This window comes from Brassica oleracea, chromosome C1 (assembly GCF_000695525.1).
Source record: "Brassica oleracea var. oleracea cultivar TO1000 chromosome C1, BOL, whole genome shotgun sequence".
Taxonomy (NCBI): domain Eukaryota; kingdom Viridiplantae; phylum Streptophyta; class Magnoliopsida; order Brassicales; family Brassicaceae; genus Brassica; species Brassica oleracea.
The window spans coordinates 26,124,853-26,142,654 of record NC_027748.1 but is presented as its reverse complement, the minus strand read 5'-3'; the positions used below and the strand labels follow the sequence as shown (position 1 = coordinate 26,142,654).

The window sequence follows — 17,802 nt, the reverse complement described above, 5'->3', positions numbered from 1 at the left end:
AAAAAACAATATTCAAAAGAATAGTTATATACTTAATATTTGAAAATCAAAGATATTTTTGCTAAAATTGTACTTACCTGGCCAAGGAGATCGACCATCTTTTTACGGATCGATCGATTGTTGAGCATATGGTCGATCCGAAAATACTTTGCAGTTTAATTAAATATCTAAAACATTTATTCCAACACTCAACAGATAGTTTTGCTAAATATGATAACTAGATAGCCAACAAAATTACAAAAAATATTTAAATAGTAAAAAATATGTTAATTTAACGTGTTAAAATTTAAAAATAAATTTTAATTATGACATGCATCTTAACATTTATATAAATATATATCATAACCTAAATATAAATAATTTAAAAACTTAAATTAGAAAAAAATAAAAAATACGTCCAGGTTAATCCCTAGTCTATACTCAGCTTTTTTATCTCCATGCGGGAAAAAGACACGTGTCGTCATCTCACTGGACATAATTTACGATTGAGTTTTGTTTGCTTAATTGGATTTTGTGTTTTATTCTGAGGCCCATCTCAAAACATTAAGCCTCGAGGCCCGGACTCGCCTCTTCCTCTAGGTCATTTCTTCCTCTTTCCGGCGCCGATGCAGATTGACGTTACAACGTTTCGCTTTGCTCTTCTTGACTTCGTGGTAAATCGCGATTTCCCCACTTCTTAGCATTCAAGCTGACGCCTTCGCTTCCCTGAGATACTCAGTAGAGCTTCGGGTATAAATACCTCTTCATCCAGACATGAGCATCACAGCTTCGACGAGAACCAGAAGATCACTGTGTTCAATTTCCGAATATTACAATGGCGAATCCCCAAGTCCTTCTTGCCGATCTGAACGCAGGACGGTGCTCGAACGTCGCGGAAAGGTGGTGAATTGATGAGTGTCGATGAGAATGTAAGCCTCTTTTTTTAGGGATTTCTCATATTCTGTAAAGTTTTCTTCTTTTAGCGATAGCTATAAGATGATCTAGGCTATCTGTGACGCATTAGCGATCTCTTCTTAACGTTTTAGTTTCTCCTAAATGAAACAAGTTTTCATCTTTTAGCCATAGCCATTTTCTTAACGTTTTAATTACTCCTAAATGACAGTCAAGGATCTTTCTTTGTACACGTTAACCGGATTTGACGTCACACGCAGCAACACTAATTTCCGTTTGTGTGATGCTCCTTTCTCGATTCGGTTCAATGAAGGAACCTCTCTTGAGAAGATTACGCGCGTCTGCTAGGCCCATCATACCTACGGAGCTTTTCCGATTCATGACATATGGTCGGATACTTGAGCTCGCAAACACTGGGAAACAACTTCCTGGTATGTATTTTTATGCTGAGTAGTTTTGTTCGGTTGTGATATATCATGTTCTAACGTTGCCCCCTTAATTGGTGAGTTGAATGCAATCCGAAGCACAATCACGGACCGTATAGCATGTGATGCTCACTCTGCGTCTTGAAAGGTTTTCTTTTTTTTTTACGTAATGGTTGTTTTAAGGGATGTTTGAATGAATATCTTCAATTGACTGCACACTAATTTTTCTTTGCAGTGGTGAGAACGTTTGTGTGAGTATGTTTGACTCGTTGGCGCTTGTATTTCACACCAAATTTGACAGCTATGGGAGAGAGCCGAAAGTCATAGTTGCTACAGGCCTGAATCCTAAGATTGTTGGGGGTAGGCGTTTTAAGTTTCAGAATTTTGGCTGCATTCATACATATTATCGTCAAATGCATGGCAGTCTCTATTTGTTTTGGACTTGATACCTCCTTTTTTTTTTGCTCTTTGTCAGGTCTTTTATTTTTGAATGCTACTTCCGCCACACATCTCTACTTTGACTCTGAGACAGCTGCTCGGAAAAAACTGTTTGGCACGTACGTCTCATGATTCTATTTAGAGTGACTCAAGTTTTTGAGATTGGACGTAGAGCAACTCTTAATTTCCTCATTTGGTGAATGTATTTGCTTTGCTTCTCCTTTCAGCTTACCAGGTCATGGAGCAGTCCCAGGAGGATCTACTTCAAAGGTGGTTCATGCGCAGAAGATTGAACCAATGACCATCTCCGAGCTTAACCAGTTTATTATCACGGCTGATTCTCAGGTGAAGTCTTCTTCGTTTATATTTAAACGTCGCCAATTTTTTGTAATAAAACAGACTGATGTGATTCTTATGACTGGTCTCCATCTTCAATCCTTGACAGATAATAGAGTTTCTTTGCACCGCTAAGGTTACTGGTATCCAGCAAGATGAAGGTTGGAGTTATATTGGCTGCTCCGGGTGTTCAAAGAAACTTGTCCGAGAGATATCTTCTTTCACATGTTTATCATGTAATGAAACTAATGCTGTTGCGGCACTCAGGTGAGAAACATATAATTTGCGTGTATTTAGCATAGTAGAAGCAATTAACATATAGTTGTATTCGCTAATGATGTATGAAATAGGTACCGAGTCGCATTGGCTGTGTCAGACAACACTGATACTGCATCTTTCCTAGCTTTTGATATATAGATGGCTAAACTGACCAACATTCAAGCTTCTGAGGCTGCTCAGATTGTGGTATGTGGCCTTACATCAGTCCCTCGCTACTACTTGGTGCTATGGCTGTTGATAATATATACTTATAAAACTATGTTTTTCTGTCTGCAGGGGATAGGGGTAGATGCTCAGGTCGACACAGAACTTCCTCAGTCCCTTGCTGATATTGTTGGAAAAACCTACACTTTCCAGCTCAAATTGAATGATTTCAATTTCTCCTCGAAGCACCAGACCTTCACCATATCTCGCATCTTTCCTCAGCGAGTGCTTGCGCCCATGCCAGCCTTTGTGGTAACTGTGAGTTCCTCATATGTAGCGAAATATGTTACTTACTTGCTGAGACCAATAACTAATATATGTGTTTGTTGCATAATTCACAGGAAGGTGCAACTGTTCCCGCCGATGCTCAGGCTGGAGATTTGCCACAGGGAACAATTTCCAACATTGGAATCACTTCTACTGGAGCAGATAAGCCAACTACATCTGATGCTTCAACTGTTAAACGTCCACCACCGGCCAAAGACCAGGATGATGTCGACAAAACTGCCCCGAAAAAGGCACATGTGGAATGAGACCATCACTCCACAGCTAGAACAACCACAACTGCTTCTGATTCTAATTATGTTTTAGTGTTCCCATTTTCCCGGTGGACTATTTCTCTTTTTCTTTCAAAGCAATGTGTTATGCTTTAGTATTTTCTATATGGTTCTGAACTATTTGTCTTTGGCTTTTTTAAAAATGTGGTTGTTCTTTATATTATATAAATCTACTACTCTTTTTCGTTTTAAAAAATGTGGTGGTTCTTATACTTTGCAGTCATCCAACTTAATTCATTTAGCTTTACAACGGTTTTAATCTTCTCCCTACCGAGCTTGGAAGTTTATCCAAACTTTTTGTTACCATAAGTTACAACAGTTTTAATATTCCATTAACTTCGCATTTATACTTTATGCTATAAAAACATTACATTTTAACTACGATCTAAACACACAGCCATCATAATATTAGAACAGAATAAAACCATGCTTCCTTGCAGTACAAGCAAAGAGACAGATTCCCACCTTGAAAAAAAACAAGACAGTTTCTAGCAGTAATGTTTCTGGCAAGAAGTACATCGAACATGCATCTCCAGAGACTGTTTCTCTTACGGTTTAGTTTCTGACTAGCCATCCTATTAAGCATTAGTCATCCCTGCAGGTGCAACAACCAAATTCACTTGACATTTCATCATCCTTTCCTTTATAGATTGGTTATGAAAATATTCACGGAGCAGACTATTTAGATTTCAATTACCAGAAGCAAACATATTAGTGTGTTGTGTAGAAGAAAAGATTAACGAAACAGTGACTTCTTGCTTTTAAAAATTGTTTCACCTTTAATTAATAGTAACTGGTAAATGGTGTCTATACAACTTATAATGCAAATGAAAAGTAATTTCAACTGACAGCCCTTACAGACGTATATACTCATATTTTTCCTCTTCACTGTTCTGATGCAAACTCTCTAACTACGATTGCTCAACAAAGGAAGTTCCCAGAAGACATGGTGAAGGCTCAAGTTGAAGTAAAAGGCAAAGCAAGGAGAGGGAGACCTCCCAAAAACATTAATGTTTCTGAAGGTTCTACAGCATCATCATCATCATCTATAACCAAAAAAAGCCATTAAAAAAAAATTGGTAAGTCCTAAACAAACTTCATCCTTTACTTTACAACTAAGTATTATGACAGATTCATGTTCTTTAAACTCTGGTCGTCCAGCACCTAATCTACACAGACCTTGGTTTCAAGAGCAACATCTATCACTCACACCATCAACCTTAATCGGCCAACTATCAGATGAAGCTCTCTTGGCTGGTAAATCATCTGCAATGCTTATATGTTATCAAATCTGTTTCCAGATTTTGTTTCACACACTTCCCTGGACTCTTTTCCCATAACAGTGGCTAATGGAAGACAAGCCGGACAGAGAAGACAACAAATCCGCAGAAGTAAACGTGACAAGTTACCACAGCAAGGCAAGCTAAGCACATCTTCAAAAACTTGCAACTAAATGTTATGAAACCTACTCACTTTTTTTCCTCCCACCAGCGACCCTTTCTGCAAGTGGAAGCCGTCAAGGTATTAAAAAACTAGATCCTCATGAAACAAACACTTACCGGTGCAATTGTGACTCACAAAAGTTTTTAAAAATTGCAGTAAAGAGATGAAAACCAGATGAGAATAAGTGGGAATTAGTAACATGCTCTGCTTGTCAAGCTATTGTCTGGGTTGGTGAAGCTGTTGTGAAGGAGACACGAAATTCTCCCAGAATGTTTAGCATATGCTGTCAGAAAGGACGTGTTAAGCTACCACCTAGGCGTCAGCCACCATCGCCACTTAAAGAACTGCTTGATAGACCCAGTTTTGTGCTACAGATCCGAGTGGCCAATGGAATGTTATCATTCACCTCAATGGGTGGTCAGATTGATCACACTGTGACAGGCACTCCTGGTCCCTTTGCATTTAGGCTCCATGGACAAACCCACCACAGGATTGGCTCTCTTCTCCCACCCGAAGGCACAGTTTCTGCAGTTGTATATAGTGGACACAGACAATGAGGTAACAAACAGGAAGAAGGCTTTCAGCAAAGGTACATCTTCTGTGGAGATTCATGACAATTTGATAGCTGGTTTAATAAAGATGCTGGATGAGAATAATCACCTGGCCAAAACTTTCCGGCATGCAAGGGATCGTCTATTATTTGGTGATGCAGTTGAGTTCAGTATCACTTTAGTTAATCAGAAGCATAGAGGAAGGCAATATGACTTGCCAACTGCTGGAGAGATTGGTGGCCTGATAATTGGTGATTTCAATTCAGAAGCGGCAGGTAAAGACATTGTGCTTGAGTACAAATCATCAAAGCTCCAGAGGATAAGTGATTTACATCCTCTATTCATGAGCCTTCAGTACCCATTACTCTTTCCATATGGAGAGTACAGCTATGACGAGAGAATTCCCTATGATGTGTCTGTAAACTCTAAAATAAAAAGAGAATGTATGACCATGAGAGAGTACTACGCTCACCAGATCCAAACAAGGCCATCTGAGGGTATGACTATCATCAAGTCCGGAAAGCTACTGCACCAGTATATTGTCGATACTTACACTGCAACAGAGCAGGAGAGGCTACGATTTCTCAGACTTAACCAGAAACAACTCCGGGCTGAGTTATATACAAACGTCTGCGACGCCTTAGACAATGGAGATACGGATGCTGCCCACCTAGGGAAAAAAGTCATATTGCCTTCTTCATTCACTGCAGGACCATGCTACATGTCTGAGAAATATCAAGATGCCATGGCTATCTGTCGTTTTTATGGTAACCCCCACCTTTTCATCACATTCACAGCTAACCCAAATTGGGTTGAACTGAAAGAACACCTGGACGCCTATAGAGGCGATTCACCCAACAACAGACCAGACCTTGAGTGCAGAGTTTTTAAGCTCAAGTTAAACGAGATGCTGTCTGACTTTAAGAAAGGGGTTTTTTTCCCAAAACCGGTTGCAGGTATTTTATAAGATACGTTGCATTCAAGCTTAATCTAGCCCTGTCATATTTTACTCGGTTTCTCAACTAACCACGTATTTTTCCAGCCTATACAGTTGTCTACACAATTGAGTTCCAGAAACGAGGACTCCCACACGCCCATATTCTTCTATGGTTCGAAGGTTTTAAAGGAGAAGCCACTGCTGCAGTTATTGATCAGTACATAACAGCTGAACTACCTCACAGAGACACAGACAGAGAGGGTTTCGAGTTGGTTGAGAGGCACATGATTCACGGGCCATGTGGGAACAAACACCCTCAATCACCCTGCATGGAGAAAGGAGAGTGCACAAAGAAGTACCCGAAAAACTACTCAAACACCACAAAGATTGACAAGTATGGCTTTGTTGTTTACAAAAGACGAGCTCATAGTAGCTCATACGTTCTGAAAGGAAGAGTAGAGCTAGACAATCAATACGTCGTGCCACATAACCTCCCCCTCCTTAAAAAATATCAAGCACACATCAATGTAGAGTGGTGCTGCAAGACCAGCGCTATCAAATATCTCTTCAAATACATAACTAAGGGTGTAGACCGAGCACTACTACTGCTTCAGGAGAAGGGGAAGAGCAGAGAAGAAATCGAGAAAAAGAAACAGCATCTTGAGCTTGATGAGATAGATCGATTTCAGGAGTGCCGGTATATTTCAGCATGTGAAGCCTCATGGCACCTGTTTTCTTTCCACATCCACCACAACGATATTGAATCGTATGAAATATTATCCAAGGACACAATTCAATATAAAGTACTCACTTTATTATTAGCTTTCTCAAAACTCAAACTCACACTTTATGCTACAACATTAGTATCTCCTTATATAACACATCTAATTTCCTAATCTCATTAGGAAACATATCTTATAGATAACTCTCAATCTATATTAATCCTAATCTCATTAGGATATCTTATACTCTAAGTTATCTCAAGCTTAGGTCAACATTCTCCCCCTTAAGCTTGAGAACATCATTTGACACATCTTGACTTCCAACAAGGTCTCTCATCTCCTTGAACTTCAATCTTCCAAGAGGCTTTGTTAGTATATCCGCCTTTTGCCTTACTCCTGCAACATGTTCAACGGTTACTAGCCCATCTTCAACACACTCCCTTATGAAATGGAACCTTGAGTGTATGTGCTTGCTGCGGCCGTGAAACACCGGGTTCTTAGTCAATGCTATAGCCGATTTATTATCAATGCGAATGATCGCCTTTGTTGCCTCTCCTTCCGTGATCTCTCCAAGTAAATCTTGCAGCCAGATGGCTTGCTTTGCTGTCTCTGTAGCTGCCATGAACTCTGCCTCACATGAAGACAACGCGACAATCTCTTGCTTCTGTGAACACCAGGTGATTGGACATTCATTTAAATAGAATATGTGCCCTGTCGTACTCTTACCATCATCTGGATCGGAGTTATAACTACTGTCACTATATCCTATAAGCTTGAGACCTCTCCTTTCATTGCTTTTGTAGTAAAGACCAAGTGTCTGTGTCCCTCTCAAATAACGCAAAACTTGTCTCAATGCAGCTCCATGAGACGCTTTTGGACTATGCATGTATCTACTCAAGACACCAATACAATGCGAAAGATCAGGTCTTGTATGAATCAAGTACCTCAGGCAGCCAATATACCTTCTGAACTCTTTCTCATTGACCGGTTCTTCTTTCGGTGCTTTTGTTAGCTTTACTCCTGCGTCCATTGGTATATGAACGGCATTGCAATCTCCCATTCCAGCTTCTTCCAGAATCTTATTTGCGTATCTCTCTTGCCTTAAGACCACTCTATCTTTCCTTTGAACTACCTCGATACCAAGATAGTAATGTAGAAGACCGAGATCACTCATCTCAAACTTAGTTGCCATCTCATGTTTGAACTCAAGTATATCCTTAACTCTAGAACCCGTGACTAGCAAGTCATCAACGTATACCGCTACGAGCACAAGGGATCGCTTCGATACCTTTCTAAATAATGACGGCTCCTTAGAACACTTTCGAAAACCAAGCTCCTTGAGAATGGAGTTAAGCTTAATGTTCCAAGCTCTTGGAGCTTGTTTCAAACCATAAAGAGCTTTGTGTAGTTTGTACACCTTTTCCTCCTTGCCTTTGATTTTGAAGCCTTCTGGTTGAGCCACAAATACTTCTTCTTCTAGTTCCCCATGAAGAAACGCCGTTTTTACATCTAAATGATGTATTTCCCAACTGTTGGATGCAGCCAAGGCGATGATGGCTCTTACGGTTTCTAGCCTTGCTACAGGGGCAAATACTTCCTCAAAATCAATACCCTCACGTTGCACGTAGCCCTTTGCTACAAGTCTAGCTTTATGTTTGTTGACGCTTCCATCAGCATTGCGTTTCAACTTGAAGACCCATTTCAACCCAATTGCTTTGTATCCGCTCGGTAGATCCACTAGAGTCCATGTTTTGTTTTTCTTTATCGATGCTATCTCATCTTCACAAGCATCTCTCCAAACTCTCTCATTCTTCGCCTCATTCCAGTCCCATGGCTCCTCGTTGATCATAAGTAGGATCTTCTCGGTCTCAAGTTCTTCCATCAGAAGTATATAATCATCTAAGTACCTTGGCGTTGTACTTTGTCTCTCCGATCTTCTCAAGATCGGTTCTGTTTCCTCATGATCATCCTCATTACTCTGGACTTCATTTTCTCTCTCTTCTTCCTCACTATCATCCTCATGTGACGCTTTGTTGTTGTGATCTCCAATATCTGTCTTACTTTGAACATCAAACGTGATCACATCCGTCTCGTGTGACTCTTCTTTATTTGTTCTCCACTTCCAACGTTTGAACTCATCAAAGATTACGTCTCGGCTTACTGTAACCTTCCTGTCTACTGGATTGTATAGGCGATAAGCCTTTGATCCTGGCTCGATCCCTAGATGAACCAATTCTCTTGTTCTATCTTCCAACTTTCTAAGATGCGGTGCTTCGTTCCTCGCATAACAAACGCATCCGAACACACGGAGGTGTTGAACACTTGGCTTCTTGTTCTTGAGGCATTCATATGGAGTCAGTCCAGGTAGTGTTCGTGTTGCGACCCTGTTAATCAAATAGGTCGAATGTCTTACTGCTTCTCCCCACAGGTAGTTAGGCACTCCCATGTGCTTCATAATGCTCCGTGTCATCTCCATAAGAGTTCGATTGCGTCTCTCGACGACTCCGTTCTGTTGTGGTGAGTACGGAGCCGTGAGGTGTCGTTGTATTCCATGGCTTTCACAAAAAACCCGAAATTCTCCAGAAGAAAACTCTCCACCTCTATCCGTTCGAAACGTCTTGATTTTATTACCTGTCTCTTGCTCCACAAGCTTCTTAAATCTCTTAAAGCTCTCAAATGCCTCACTCTTTTCGGTTAACAGATCGTCCACATGTATCGTGTATGATCATCAATCAGTACAAACACATATCTTTTCTTGGCTGCTGTTGGTGGAGATATCGGTCCACAGAGATCTCCGTGTACAAGCTCAAGAGCTTGTTTAGCTCGATAAAACGTTGCCTTTGGGAACGATTGGCGTGTTTGCTTTCCCATTAAGCATGATGCACATGTCTCCTTATCAACTGTTATGTTGGGGATGCCTGTGACTATCTCTTTACTGATCATCTTCTTCATGGTTTCTAGGCTAACATGACCTAGTCTTGCATGCCAAGTCGCAGATACACCGTCTTTAGAGAGCTGGAGACACTTCAGTTTGATTTTCTCGACCTCCATAGTTACCTTATATAGCCGGTTTCTTGATCTAACTGCTCTTACCAATAGATTTCGGTCACGGTCAAACAACGTAAGGTAGTTGTCTCTCATTCTTACATCACATCCGGCTTCAGTAGCTTGCCCCAAGCTGATAATATTACTTCTAAGGTCCGGAATATAATAGACGTTTGCTAATATTTTCTTCTTACCCTCCTTACCAATGAAGATTATTGAGCCCTTTCCTTTGATGTCTATGCGAGAATCATCGCCAAATCTCACTTTTCCAGTGACGTGTTCATCAAGCACAGAGAAGAATTCTCTGTTTCCAGACATGTGGTTACTTGCCCCGTTATCTAGATACCACATGTTATCTCCATCAGTGTGTGTCTCGAACCTTCTTGGTATCACATTCCCCTCATTTAAGTACACAATCTCATGTACCATTAACTCCTCTGCTTCACGCGTACTCTCATTATCATTCTCATGAACTTCTTGCAGCTTAAGAAGTCTATCAGGACAATTGTAAGCATAGTGACCTGTTTTGTCACAACAGAAACAGACCACTCTCGTCGTATCTCTTCCATCTTTCCAGTCTCGTTGGTTATTCCATCGACCACGTCCTCTACCTCTGTTGAAGCGTCCACTACGTCCTCTTCCTCTCCCATAGGTTTCTTGAGCCTCAGAAGAATCAAGATTAGCGTACATCAGTTTGTTACCTTGATCCTCTGGTTGATCGTCTTCTTTAATTCTCTCTTCATACGCTTTCAGAAGTCCAATGATATCCTCGAAGCTTGTGGTATTGAGGTTGAGAACTTGCTCTAGAGCTGCTATGACATGTATGTATTTCTTCCTCGGGAGACTACCCAAGAATTTTTTACCATTCTAGGTTCTTCTATGTTCTCTCCTAAGGAAGCCGATCTTGCTGTCATCTCCGCAAGTTTTCCGGAAAACTCATCAATTTTTTCTGTCTCCTTCATCTTAAGCCGGTTAAAGTCATCCATCAAAGTTTGTAGTCTAGCCTCTCGAACTCTTTCGGCTCCTACATTCCTTGATTTTATTGCTTCCCATATTTCTTTTGCTGTCTCAAGATTCCCTATTTGTAGGATCAACGTCTCTGGTATGGACTGGAAAAGAAGAGCTCGAGCCAAGTCGTATTTTTCTCCATCTTCTTTACCTAGCTCGATCGCCTCCCAGACTTTATGTACCTTAAGGGCAACCTTCATTCTCATGCTCCAAACTGTATAGTTTGTGGTGTTGAGCATAGGACATTGAATAGTCGTATGACTACTCTCTCTTGGTTTGCTTGTCGCCACAACAATATCTTTATCCTTATCTCCCATGTTTTTTTTTGTTTCTCTTACGAACTTCTTTCTTAGATCTTATAAGCTCTGATACCACTTATTGAATCGTATGAAATTATCCAAGGACACAATTCAATATAAAGTACTCACTTTATTATTAGCTTTCTCAAAACTCAAACTCACACTTTATGCTACAACATTAGTATCTCCTTATATAACACATCTAATTTCCTAATCTCATTAGGAAACATATCTTATAGATAACTCTCAATCTATATTAATCCTAATCTCATTAGGATATCTTATACTCTAAGTTATCTCAAGCTTAGGTCAACAAACGAGCCTTCAGTGATGAAACTCACACTTCACCTTCCAGGAAAGCACAGAGTTGTCATTGATCCAACTAAGAGATTAGAAGAAGTTCTCTCAAGGGATGATATCGAGAAAACAATGCTCACTGCGTATTTTGAGGCAAACAAGAAATATGAAGAGGCCAGAGAGCTTACATACGTTCAGTTTCCATCTCGGTTTGTGTACCACAGTGACATAAAAGAATGGACACCAAGAAAGAAGGGCACAGCAATAGGACGAGTCACCTATGTTCATCCAGCTGCAGGCGGCTTATACTACCTTAGAATCATCGTCAACGTCGTTAAAGGGGCCTTTGGTTTTGAGCACCTCGCCACTGTAGGAGGTACAACGTTTGAGGAGTATCGGGATGCATGCTATGCGCTAGGTTTATTGGACGACGATAAGGAATGGCATGATGCTATAGTTGAACCATCCTATTGGGCAACATGTCGTCAGCTAAGGAGGTTATTCATCACTATCTTGATCTACTGTGAAGTTGGAAACCCTCGGAATCTTTGGGATCATGTGTGGAACATATTGGCTGAAGATATCTTATATATGAAACAGAAAGAATTCAACTTCCCGGGCTTGATTCTACAGGATGAGGAGCTCAAACAGTATACACTAATGGAGACTGAAAGACTCCTAAAAGAGAATGATAAATCTCTAGCTGATTTCTCCGGTACGCCAAAGCCAAACAGCAGTGTTCTTCAGGAAATTTCAAACACGGTCCTGCGGCATGAGCTAAACTATGACCGTGAGAAAGAAGCAGCCGAGCATGAGAAACTTTTTAGCACCATGAATGAGGACCAAAAAGACATTTACAGCTCGGTCCTTGATTCTGTCAACAACAAAGCCGGCCAGTTGTTCTTTTTTTATGGCGCTGGAGGGACCGGGAAGACTGTCTTATACAAAACTATCATTGTAAAACTCCGATCAGTTGGTAAAGTGGTCATACCTGTGGCATCAGCTGGGATTGCAGCATTGTTATTACTAGGAGGAAGAACAGCCCACTCTCGCTACAAACTCCCTCTCACTTTGACCGAAACAACAATGTGTGAGATTAAATATGGTTCTATGTTGGCAAATCTGATTTCCAAAACAGACTTGATCATATGGGACGAGGCTCCTATGGCTCACCGTCAGACTTTTGAAACGCTGGACCGCACACTTAGAGACCTACAAGCTATGGAGGATCCAGCAGCTGCTGATAAACCTTTTGGTGGAAAGACCGTGCTTTTGGGGGGTGATTTCAGACAGATTTTGCCTGTTATAACTCAGGGTTCTAGGCATGACACAGTCAAGTCTTCAATCAGTAAGTCATACCTATGGCCCTTTGCACAGATCCGCACTTTAACCATCAACATGAGACTGAGCCAAGCTGACAAAGAATTTGCGAAGTGGATACTAGAAGTTGGTAATGGAACAGCGCCAACTGTGGCAACAGAGGGTAGATGTGAAGAGGAAGGTGACCAGGTTATAATACGAGATGAATTCATGCTTCCAAGCTCTGGTCTTCCGCATCAGACAATCTCAGATGCTGCTTACCCCAACTTCGTTAATAACTACTTAAACAGAACCTACTTAACAGAGAGAGTTATCCTAGCACCAACAAATGCCAGTGCCCACGAGATCAACTCCTACCTTCTATCTAAGGTTCCATCCGCAGAGAAAGCGTATCTAAGTTCTGATAGTGTTGCTTTTGAGAGCACACCAGAGGAGGACTGGACAAATAATTACACTCAAGAATACTTAAACTCGCTGGAGTTTCAAGGTTTGCCAACCCATAAACTATGCCTGAAAGTTGGGGCTCCTGTGATGATGTTACGCAATCTCGACCAGTATAGTGGGCTATGCAATGGAACACGGATGGTTATTTCACGACTGGGACACAGAGTTCTAGAAGCTGAGCTTTTAACAGGGACTCATGTTGGAGATAGAGTTTTGATCCCAAGGATACAGTTGTCCCCAACAGACAATATAAATCCTTTTACTTTCCGCAGAAGGCAATACCCAATCAGGCTGTGTTATGCGATGAATATAAATAAGAGTCAAGGATAGAGTCTAAAACAAGTTGCACTCTACCTTCCAAGACCAGTATTTAGTCATGACCAGTTGTACGTTGCGCTCTCACGAGTCACGACTCCAGATGGATTGAAGATACTTGATGACAGTGACAACACGACAAGAAAAGACGTTGTTACTAATATTGTCTACTGAGAAATATTCACTAATCTCAGAACAAGTGAGTCACTTAAGACCCAATCTTAATAAATATACTTCTACGTCAAAACATTATGTACCATCCTGATCTTAGCTTCATTCGTTGCAGGAACAGCGTAGGATGCCGTCCAGTTCTTACTACAAACGAAGACAGGAACTGACAGTATTCATAAGATGGTGATCCAATATTGAAACTACATTGATTTCCAAATTTACGGTCAGTTTGTTTAGTTACATACTCGAGCGTTCAAAAAACAGGTGTTTCAACTTAATTCTAAATGACGTGGAATTTATACTTTATTCCAATCTAATAAACACGAAATTACTCGAATTGACCTGAGAACCCAAATTCAAATTCACAGCATAACAGTCACCCAAATTCAAGATCAATCCATGGCATAACAGTCACCCAACTTGAGTCTTACATGACCGCTTTCGAGAACAGAAGAGCAACCATATATAACTTGCCACCGAGACAACTTGCGCAATAGGTGTAACGTATGCTTTTATTATAAGCAAATTGAAAAATTTGTTTTCATTAAGTAGCCGGACGAAGACGTCGGCAAGTAAGAGAAAGGGCCTACCCAGTTTGTGATGTTTTTAGTTTTCTGTTTTTTTTTCTAAAATTTTCCGTCTAAACTAATAAGTGGTTCATTGTTTTTCTCAATGAGTTTAAGCTCTAGGATTTCCCTATTTTATTTTCCAAGAATAAAAAATAACATAAATTTGGCAATAATAATGGGCAGGGATCGATAATCATTTTTGGTTACAACATACAACGTCTAAATATAATATACATGTTATTATATATTCCTGATTAAAAAATCCACGCCCAAAACTATACCAGAGGTTCTGTAAAAAAATTTAAAAATGAAAAAAAAACCGAAGAAAATCACTTAACTACTAGAAGTGTCTCTTCATATGATTAGAAAAAAAAAGGGTTCGTGAGGGAATTCAAAATTGGAGACGAAGAGGAATTTGTATGAATATCCCAAAACCATTACAATAAAGACTATATATTTAACATAATATAAAATTGTAAATTACACAAATATACACACAATCCGCGCGTAGCACACCCCTAGTTTACTGTAAATAAGTATTTATATAGTTTGGAAGGAAAACAAAATAAATTTCAGTGAGGAATTACTAAAGATATTTAATTAAGCTCATTAGATCCCCAAACTTACAACACCACGAAATACTTCAAACAGAACAACATTACATAAGATGACACAAAATAAAATAAAAACTGACGACAGAGAAATAAAACATAAAATATAATAGAATAAAAAGAGACTGGTATTGATGGATAATCTCTCTCAGGTCTGTCTCCATGTTCTTAAACTTCAACCCCACCATTGATGCACCGCAACACCTTCATCTCTAAGTTTGCCATATAGAGCCAAACACTCCCAATAAGCCTTACCAGTCTTACTCTGCATCTTCCTTCCCCTTAGCCCTAAACCCTTTGGCTTGCACTCCAAGAAAAGCTCATCCACCATTTTTATGGACTTGCTCCTCATCATCTCCTCCACCACTTCAGCCTCTGCCTTCATCACCACGTATTCCTCCTCCTTCACATTCTCTTTGAGCCACTCGGTCATCCCCATATTTTCAGATTCTAGGCTCATCTCATCGTTCACTGTCTTAATCTTGTACATCTCAAACTTCAGGTTCCTTGTTGGGTAATTCTTAACGAACCATTCTGTTCCACTGCTTCCTTTTCCATTACCCACATCGATAAATACTCGCCTTGAGTAACTCCCCAGGTCCATAGTGTCCCCCATAAGGTCTGGGAGGTACCTTGTTCGTTTCAAGTAGGTTCTTGATTTCCTCGAAGCTGCTCTTGGTGGTTCAAGGAGAACATCCTCTAGCTTACTCAAAGCATTTTTCTTGGCCTCTTCTTCTGTGATAGTGAGAAGCTTTCTCCCGGGGGCCACTGTGCCCTGTTTTTCCTCTGTTTCCCCTGTTTTCCTCATCGCCATAACCGTGTACTCAGAGCTCTTCATGTAGACTATTTCGTAGTTTAAGTGTTCCAAGAAGTTTGGAGGAAGATCCTGGAGGTTGAGCTGGACGGTGAGGATGCCGCCGACTTTGAGAGCCCGGTCTAGAAACTCAGCAGAGTCAATGTGACGAGAATGTGCAAATGCAAAATCAAAGGTCTCGCTTGGGAGCATACTCTGCGTCTCCTCATCGCTTGCAGATACAAAAAGCACCTCGGTTTCGATAACTGTTTGAGAGTATGAAGTAACCGTGACCTCATCATCACCTCCGCTTAGGAGGAGTGCTTTATCTCCAATCTTAAAGAGACCTTCCTTCTCTAAATCATTCAGAAGCAAAGGCAATAGCTCATGTTGGTCAGATTCAACCAACTTAGATGCAGCGGTTGAATCAGTTTCATACTTCAGCAGACTCAACCAAGTAAACGAAAGAAACAACAAAGCCAAAAGCATTGATCTCATAAAAAGAGTCAAGACTTCAGAACGAGAAGCCGTGAAGATAGAATCTGTAGAGCCCAAAGAAGAGCTTGAATGGTCTCTTTTTTTCAAGAGGTAGTGACAATGCTTGTGGCACATGGAGTGAAAGTCATGGACAGTAACAAACACCATTTTTTTTATCTTTGCTGAGACGAAGAGAGCGCCCCAAAAGTGCAGTTGAAAGTTAAAGAAGATGAAAAAGAGAAGAGAAAGCTAATAGACAATTAAAAGGAATTATAAGGAGAGAAAACAGGTAAAAGAAGAAAAAGAAGAAAAGAGAGAAGGAAGAGAGAGGGTTAAGAGAAAGGCGAGTCTAGCGAGTGCAGAACCTAGCGGCTGTATGATTCCCACCAGTTAGAGAAACACGACTGCTCTTCAAATTAGACCAAAGGGACATCAGCTGCCTCATTCTCTGTATCTCCATTGCGGTTATCTCCTATGTACCTCTTTCTTGCTCTCAATCTGCTATTTCATCATTTAGACACACACACAAATATATATATTTTCTTGGTTTGAATATATTATGTCTGGTTATCAATGAATCCTCAGATGTTTCTTCCCATTCTTTCCAAAGAAAAGATATCACTCACGGAAGCAACATATGGGATGAAAAAGAGATTGAGAGCAGGAAAAAGGTTTTTGTCGAATTGATTTTGTGGATTGATTTCTTGAGGCTTAAGTTTTTTTTTTCCTCTTTTCCGCAAGAGGTGAGAGAGATTTGGATTGAAAATATAAAGGGATTTTCTGTTTTTTCTTAAGCCTTTGTTTACGCTATGCCCCTACCTAATTTAAGATTTTCAGCTAAATTCATGGGGGCAATAACCTGTTTTGCAAGTAATCTCATCACCCTCTTTTATTAGGGTATGGCCACATCAGTGCTAACGTATTCCAGTTCTTACTTGTTTTAACTCTGTTGTTATAGGTATGATGAAACATAAACTAGTTGGACATTTAGACGGCGCTGAATCATTTCCAAAGAAAATAAGAACAATCTTTGACCAACAAACAAAAGGTACGCCTTCCTTTCACAATGTAAAATCTTTTAGAAGATGTTTCAAAATATGATGTTTTACTAGTTTAAAAATTATTGAAAATTGGTTAATGAATTATGTTTTATGGCATCATTTAAATGATTACCTACTCACCTTAAATTCATTTTATTAATAATATTTTTTAATTTAATTTATCAAATGATATATATAGCAAACATAATATTATTTACAATGATCATTTTTGAAAAACAACCAAAATTTTAGGTGTCATCTGAAAATAATATTTTGTTGAGAACTTTCAAACGTACATCAAACAATTTGTTATTGTTGGGAATAAACAATTTAAGAAGACACTACTCATGTTTTCGAGCAGGACGCCGACCTTCTGATTCCTGCCTGGAAGAAATTTCGGCTCAAACTCGGCTTCATTTCTACATCTAGGTAAAATGGAAGAATTCTAGTAAAAGAAATTCTTCAATATTTCAAAGTATGGAAGTTTCTAACTTGATGATTGCTGCTTACGAACAACCCATATAAGGGGGATTCAAATCCTAGAACAAGGGATCGGCCATTATACACACAGATACTAGAGGTAGGCTGCTAGAACTATGATTTTTACACCAACCGTTTGAGTTCTTACTC

General features: G+C 40.0%; 4 protein-coding genes across 8 annotated transcripts; 3 read left to right on the top strand and 1 right to left on the bottom strand.

Moving 5' to 3' along the window:
* Positions 1-551: 551 nt before the first annotated feature.
* LOC106342181 lies at positions 552-3,288 on the top strand. 5 transcript variants are annotated; one of them, XM_013781377.1, is made up of 10 exons: positions 552-908; positions 1,205-1,322; positions 1,399-1,464; positions 1,552-1,676; positions 1,792-1,873; positions 1,982-2,099; positions 2,200-2,357; positions 2,441-2,555; positions 2,646-2,831; positions 2,915-3,288. In XM_013781377.1, the coding sequence occupies exons 3-8, from the start codon at positions 1,442-1,444 to the stop codon at positions 2,505-2,507; spliced, it is 573 nt and encodes a 190-aa protein (XP_013636831.1). In that variant the 5' UTR covers positions 552-908; positions 1,205-1,322; positions 1,399-1,441; the 3' UTR covers positions 2,508-2,555; positions 2,646-2,831; positions 2,915-3,288. The 5 variants fall into 5 exon arrangements, with proteins under 5 accessions (XP_013636831.1, XP_013636751.1, XP_013636606.1 ...); XM_013781297.1 differs by having other exon boundaries at positions 1,103-1,322; XM_013781152.1 differs by having other exon boundaries at positions 553-908; positions 1,205-1,464.
* A 788-nt stretch (positions 3,289-4,076) lies between these two features.
* Positions 4,077-6,982, top strand: LOC106336148. The gene is made up of 7 exons (XM_013774897.1): positions 4,077-4,152; positions 4,262-4,387; positions 4,474-4,548; positions 4,811-4,990; positions 5,040-6,080; positions 6,167-6,758; positions 6,967-6,982. The coding sequence occupies exons 1-7, from the start codon at positions 4,077-4,079 to the stop codon at positions 6,980-6,982; spliced, it is 2,106 nt and encodes a 701-aa protein (XP_013630351.1).
* Positions 6,983-11,465: 4,483 nt separating this feature from the next.
* On the top strand, positions 11,466-13,526 carry LOC106336127 (ATP-dependent DNA helicase PIF1-like). Its single transcript, XM_013774861.1, has one exon. It carries the CDS (start codon positions 11,466-11,468, stop codon positions 13,524-13,526), a length of 2,061 nt encoding a protein of 686 aa, XP_013630315.1.
* A 1,308-nt stretch (positions 13,527-14,834) lies between these two features.
* LOC106295704 lies at positions 14,835-16,899 on the bottom strand. Its single transcript, XM_013731677.1, has one exon. The coding sequence runs from the start codon at positions 16,298-16,300 to the stop codon at positions 15,038-15,040; it is 1,263 nt and encodes a 420-aa protein (XP_013587131.1). The 5' UTR covers positions 16,301-16,899; the 3' UTR covers positions 14,835-15,037.
* Positions 16,900-17,802: the final 903 nt, after the last annotated feature.